The 6,957-nt window shown below is 38.1% G+C and overlaps 1 protein-coding gene across 1 annotated transcript; it reads left to right on the top strand.

Moving 5' to 3' along the window:
• The first annotated feature begins 336 nt into the window (after window positions 1-336).
• Window positions 337-4,091, top strand: LOC129788636 (protein escargot-like). Its single transcript, XM_055824860.1, has 2 exons — window positions 337-1,204; window positions 1,835-4,091. Exons 1-2 carry the CDS (start codon window positions 1,111-1,113, stop codon window positions 3,172-3,174), a joined length of 1,434 nt encoding a protein of 477 aa, XP_055680835.1. The 5' UTR covers window positions 337-1,110; the 3' UTR covers window positions 3,175-4,091.
• The last annotated feature ends 2,866 nt before the right edge of the window (window positions 4,092-6,957 follow it).

The following is a 6,957-nucleotide window of genomic DNA, read 5'->3' as shown; positions in this document are numbered from 1 at the left end:
TGGAGCTCAAGGCGATGTGCGTATTGTTGCAGCCAACACCCAGAGAGCATGTAGAGATTGCCCGCGAGATCATCCACATCTGGCCGTGGTTTTGTAGGTTTCATCATCGCCCATTTCCAATCTGGGTAATCGCTCAATTTGGTGCGATGAATAATTGCGCGATTTCAACGATCGCACGATTTTTGTGCAAGTGATCGCGCTCAAATATGATTTATAGAGAGAGAGAGAGAGATCAAGAAGGAATAAACGGGGGGAAAAAAGGGGGAATGAAAATGCCATGAAAATTGCATATTGTCAGAGTGAATTTCTCACCACTCCAGGCGCGTTTATTGTGGCAAGAGCAACCCTCGCGCGATCACTTTGCAATCCCGGGCGCGCGAGATTTATTTTCATGTGCGCGCCCGGTGTGCCTCAGTCAGCGATTGGTGATCGTGCTCGATCAACGGTTCTCGACTTCTTCGTCGCCTTCCCCATATTGCACTGGGTGAGCATTCTAACACACACCTGTCTGTCCCACCAGGCCTATCGGTCGGAGTTCCGCCTTTTCAGGTTTCTCCGTGAAGGGGGAATATGTTTGCTGCGTGCTCATTGGCCAGACGGCACGTGCGCCAGTGCCAGGTGCCGTATGGAGGGGATGGTGGTATAAAAAGAGGTTACCAACACCAAATCCGGCATTCAAGGCTCGACGCCTCATGTGAAAGGTTGCTGCCTCAGCACAGTTCGTTTGCTTCTTTTTTGTGTTTTACATTTTTGGTGTGTTTATTTCTTCTCTTCTCTCATCTTTTGAGTTTGGTGTGTTGCACAGTGCTACAATTCCAACAAAACTTTGAGCACTACAGCGCTCTGAAAGCCGCAAGTGTTGAGACATTTTATGTGTGTTACCTGTGGATGGATTTTCGTTCAAGAGAAGGAGAAAAAAATAAGAAGAGAGTGCTAATCAACTGACAAAGCAATTAAAGACAATTTTATTTTGTTCGTGAATCCACAATTACGACAAATTAAAACTTCTGTTTTCTCAAAAAAAAAAAAAAGACAAAAATTGAATAAAAAAGTTTTCTTGTGTGTGAGGAAAAGGATTTGTTGTGTGCAAATTGAAAATTTAATGAAAATATGCCAACATCCATCATGCAGAAAAACTACAGTCACTGTCCTCTTAAGAAACGGCCAGTTCACATTGTCCGTGAGGAGATTATTAAACAAGAAGGTAATTATTTTCCCTGCTAAAAGAAAAGTTTGTGTTAAGGAGGTTTTTGGAAAATTTAACGGATTTTTGAGTGAAATTTCTTCAAAATTGATTTTCTTGTAAAATTTTTGATTAAAATTGATTTTTTGGGAAAAATTCTTCACAATTAATTATTTTTTGTGACATTTTCATAAAATTGATTTTATTGAAGAATTTCCTCAAAATTGATTCTCATTTGTAAAATTTTCAATTTCTCTGTGGAATTTTCATGAAATTAATATTTTTCATAAAGTTTTCAGAAATCATTTTTTCACTGCAAGATTTCCCGAAAATACTTTTAATTGTAGAATTTCATCATATTTTCAGGAAATTCCTTTATTCTTTGCAAATTTTCCTCAAAATTGATTGAAATTTCTTAAAATTGATTTTCTTTAAATGATTTCCTCAATTTTTTTTCATTGAAGAAATTTTCCCAAAATTTATTTTTTGAAAAATTCTTTCAAAGTATTTTTTTTTTTAAATAAACTTTCCCAATAACAATTTTTTGATAAAATTCCCACAAAATTGATTTTATTATGTAAAATTTCGAAAAAATTTTCAACTGAAGAAAAGTGATAAAGTGCTAATGAGAAAATTCTCTGCTTGTTACAGAATTTGATTCGGATGAACCTGAGAATTTGAGTACAAAACCAGAAGACTTGTCAAAGAGTGGCGGCAAGTATGCAAAGAAATCCCCAACTCCTGTTTCAAGGAGTCCCTCACCACAGAGGCATAGTGTAGCCATTCCAACGCCACAGTACCCAAGTGTACCCCTAAACTACCATGCCTCCATCAAGTCTGACCCTGCAGCTGCTCTACGAACGACAGATCCCCTAAACTATGCAAGTCCCACCAATTGGCATAAGCCAATTTCATCCCCTGCTGCATCCCCATACCCCTACCTCCCACTCCCAGGGTATGTTCTACCCTTTCCCGGTGATCACTACGGAACTATCTACCCACACCCACCGTCACCCACGCGTTCTGACCAACTATCACCGTATGCACCGAGAGATTCATCCGTTTCCCCACCTGCCCATGGATTCTTGGCTACTGCCCCGCCGAGGATACTCCATCAGAGGGATGCTTCGCTGTCACCACCGATTCTCATGCAACCCTACGCAACGGATCTCCGTCGAATTCATCACAACAATAATAATGTGATCAAGACCGAACACTATGGGCATCATCGTTTTATGCCATACCTCGGACATCACCAATCCCTCATGATGCCCGTTGATCACTCATCGCTCTCCCCAACGTCCAGCCACGCATCGTATAATTCACTAATGTCCTCACGGAGATCCACATCCCCCTCATCGAGTGCTTCAACCCCGGAGGATCTCTCAGCTGCACCCCATCCGCTACGCCCGTTGACGGAGAAATCCACATCAAGTGCCAATATTCAAAAGATTAAGAAAGACAGTGAGAAGTCAAGTGCAAATGGTGCTCCGCGGTATCAGTGTCCCGACTGTGGTAAATCCTACTCCACATTCTCAGGCCTCTCGAAGCATCAGCAATTCCATTGCCCCGCAGCTGAGGGAAATCAAGCAAAGAAGTCCTTTAGTTGCAAGAATTGTGACAAAGTTTACGTGAGTCTGGGGGCACTGAAGATGCACATTCGTACCCACACCCTCCCGTGCAAGTGCCATATATGCGGGAAGGCATTTTCACGGCCATGGCTCCTGCAGGGACACATAAGGACGCACACGGGGGAGAAGCCCTTCAATTGCCAACACTGCCAGCGTGCCTTTGCGGACAGATCTAATCTACGGGCGCACCTTCAGACGCATTCGGACATCAAGAAGTACTCCTGTTCGTCCTGCAGCAAGACCTTCAGTCGAATGTCTCTGCTCACGAAGCACACAGACGGTGGATGTCCGGGGCTGCAGATGAACACAGCTAACAGCTACACAGGTACAATGCCCCCCAAGGACATCAGTATGTACTAAAGGATGCAGCAGCATCCACCTCTCCCGAAATGCACAAAGACTGATCTCTCACGCAGCCACCGAGAATTTCTTCTATGAGCCACGGGCTCTTCAAGTAAGCACTGATTTCACATGAAAAAAAATCACGCGAAAAGTGACTTTTCCAATATTTCTTTTAGTTAATTTTTTTCTATTAAAAAAATACCTTTCATCCTGATTTATAAGAGTTTTAAAAGAAAAAATCCTCCTTTAAGTGTTTGAAAAGACATTCGTGTCATAAAAATGTTCTGAAGAAATAATTTATTGTCATTCCTTTTAGATGTTTAAGATCTTTTTTTTTAAATGTATTTTTCCACATAAGGCGAGAAGTTGACCAAAAATTAGTTTCTAGGTGTGTGCTAAACTCCCGCGCGCTAAATGCGAGAGGAAGCTAGTCAATTAAATGAGCACGGTACTTGATTTTTTTCTCTATAGATCTCAAGACACAACCCCCCAAAAAATATTAAACATGTGAAGAAAATCCCCGTAAAAATCATTTTCACTTCGAATTTTTCTACTAAAAAATTGGCTAAAAAGAAATCTTTTGGATCATGATGCTTAAATTCTCTGAAAAAAAAGAAAATTGTGCCTTAAGAAAATGTTGTGCTAAAGATAAAAAATCCAAGAGAAATCTAAGAAAAGACAAACATTTCTACAAACAAAAGAAGAAATAGAAAAAGCGAGCAAGGTTAAGAATAAGAGTGTAAAAAAAGAGAGTTAGTGTAAGAGATCATGTATAAAAGAAAAAAGCTGTGTAAATAGCATAGAATAGGATGAGATTATTTAATATATATATTTTTATGTAAACATTGAGTTAAGATGAGAATACATATAATTACAATGTATAAGAAGAGTGTTTATTTTTGCAAAAAATAAACTAAATTACAATAATATTGAACTGAAATGTGTGTGTGTTTTACTCCAAAGTCCAAAGGCTATATGGGATGATTGGTGAAGGCGAAGAAGAAAAAAAATGAAGAAGTTGTGTGCAGAGAGAGGCTGGATACGGAGACAAGAGATGGAGAAAAGAAACCCGAAAAAAAATGAACGAAGAAATTTCAGGCTCAAAAAACATCATCATTCAACAATGAGAAATGAGGAAGAAGTTGAGAGAAATATGGGCTGCGTGGTGCGTTGGTTTGAAACCCATTTAGCAGAAATTACATTGACGATCTTCTCTTGTACCTGCGCTCGTCTCATTTAGTATGATCACATTTCTCTTCCCTCAAAAAGCCAACAATCAGTTGGTGCGTTGGCGGACACACCACACAGGGTAATCTTCAATTACGCGTACACATCTAACTACAATTTGTGAAAATGATGCAGGTCGCGGGCTTTTCTTCCTCTTTGGCGCAATAAAATAATTTAATACAATAGGTACCCACAGAGACCCAGGTGAAAAGGATGGGAGGCGCATCTTTCCCCCCAATTCTGTAAAAGGTAAGATTTCTTCTCATTCTGCCAGGCCTGCCAGGGCATCACATCTTGCGTCCTCCGGAGACAATACTCCGGTGGTTCCATGTCGACATTCAGGTAGCTCTCTGCGATCGTCGTCGTCGTCGTTTTGATAGAAATGCGTGGTTAACGTTATTTTTAATCTCTTCGCCGTCCAAAACTAAGGTGTGCCCCGTGCTTGTGCATAAAGTATGATTCATAGTGTATAATGAACAGACTTTATGTTCGCATTCAACGCAACCATTTTTTTCTCCTCCATCTCTCTCTCTCCCTCCTTTTATTGTATTAATATTCCACAACATCACTGAACCATTGAGAATTGCCCCGAAGAATTGAGATCTCTCGCGCAAGTTAAAGCTCCCAAGACCAAAAATTATTCGCAAAAATGCATCGCAGATTTTCCAAAAGCTAATTTTGTCCACTCTAAGATTGAGACACTCCAACTGCATATTCCCCGCATTTTACTTCGTAGAATTATTTCGCAGATATACTTACTAATCTGACTAAAATTCACGTACCCTGAGGTATAGGTACAATGTAAATACAATTTAGTTGGGCAATATAAAGTCCATTCGGAATTCGCATATGGAGATTTTTCTTAATTCGTTTCCCTAAAGCTCATGTGCACATTGATGGTTTAAACATTATTTATCCAAAAGAGATTTTAAATAAATAATAAATTTCCAATCAAGTTCATTGGAAGACACTAATTATGTAATTCAAATGAAATTAGAAAGTCTTTTAGGATAGTATAGGTAGTTTTTTTTTCTTTCTTACAATCATCCTGTGTGAACTTCCAGGTAAATAATTTCAGCAAAGCTTTCAACTCAATAATTAGGATTGTACTAAATATTGGGACTAACTACCTGTAAGAACAGAATAATGTTTTTCTTCTTAGAATTCTTAGTCGAGCTGAGAAGGATTTAAATAATATTTAGGAATTTTACGTTGCAAAATTAGCAAATTTTAATGATTTTTTTAAACAATAAATAGGGGATACTGGGGTCAAATGCGTAGTGAAAAATATGCAATTACGGTATCCAGAAAGTGGCCGGTTTATAACTTAATAAAAATTTATAAAATTATAAATTAATTGAAATTTGATAAATTTGTGCAAGTAAATATAATTTTAGTAAAAATATTGATAAGGATTAAATTACTAGTTAGACAAACTTAAAATTTCATTAAAAAAAAAAGTTTTCTTGAGACTTTTTAAAGTTTTTATTTATTGTATTAATTATTCTTTAAAATTCCTTAAGAATTTCTTAAGTTTTATTAAGATTCCTTAAGATTTCTTATGAAAAATTTAAGATTTTTAAGAAATCTTAATTTTTGCGGAAGAAAACTTGAAAATCTTAAATTTAAAGTACAAAAAGAATTTTAGCCAAAAGGAAAAAAAACATTACCCCTTGGAAAAATTTACGTGAAACCTTCCAACATTTTGAGATAAAATTCTTCACAAAAAAAGAATAAAACAATCTCTCAAAAAATTGAAAAATAAATACCAGAATAACAAATTGAATTTTCAAAGCTGCTAAAAGCTTTCTAAAGCACCCTATTAATGAGTTTCATTGGCACATTCACCTGATCGGCCAAACACTTTCATCGCATTTGCAAATGACACTGATAATGGGTGTATAATACCTATATGCAGATAAAATATGTAGAGAGGTATATTGTGAAAAGAAGAACGTGCCATTTTGCAAAAAGATTCCGCCGCGAGAGTGTCACAACGACCATAGGAGAGCGCACAATCGGTAACAGCGAAATGCTGCTGCGGGTTCGTCGCTGCCGCCGTACAAGTCTTTCGTTCTGAATATGCAATTTGATGTGGTCGTTATCTTGACCTTCCAGCACCAATTGCAAACGAGCATTAGCGCAGAAAATGGGCATCAATTTAATCATCATTATCATCGGCGCAAATTTACACGGATCTTCGCATTATAATATCAATGTAATACCTACTCATTGTGCACCTCGCACTTTGCTCACAGCGCCGTTATTTAATTCAATTTAGTATGCAAATCAGGTAAATTGTCTCAGCCACCTGTCGTGTTTGTGTCACTTAATCGAATTGATATTTATTTTTTTTTTATTCGTGAATTCTCCTGTGTGCTGTGTGAGTGTCTTATTTATGGGCGCATTCATTTGTGAGGTGAAAGAATCTTTTCTTTTCTTTTTTTCTTCTTAAGAGGCCTTCTCTTTTCGTGCACAACCCAAAGGGATTTTTGCCGAGTACCGCGGAAGTGACAATGGCACAGCCAAATGCAAAGGCAAAAAGGGGTTACCACGCGGCACGCAAGTCATGTC

This window comes from Lutzomyia longipalpis, chromosome 2, assembly GCF_024334085.1.
Source record: "Lutzomyia longipalpis isolate SR_M1_2022 chromosome 2, ASM2433408v1".
Classification (NCBI taxonomy): domain Eukaryota; kingdom Metazoa; phylum Arthropoda; class Insecta; order Diptera; family Psychodidae; genus Lutzomyia; species Lutzomyia longipalpis.
This window is presented reverse-complemented; position numbering and strand designations above follow the sequence as displayed.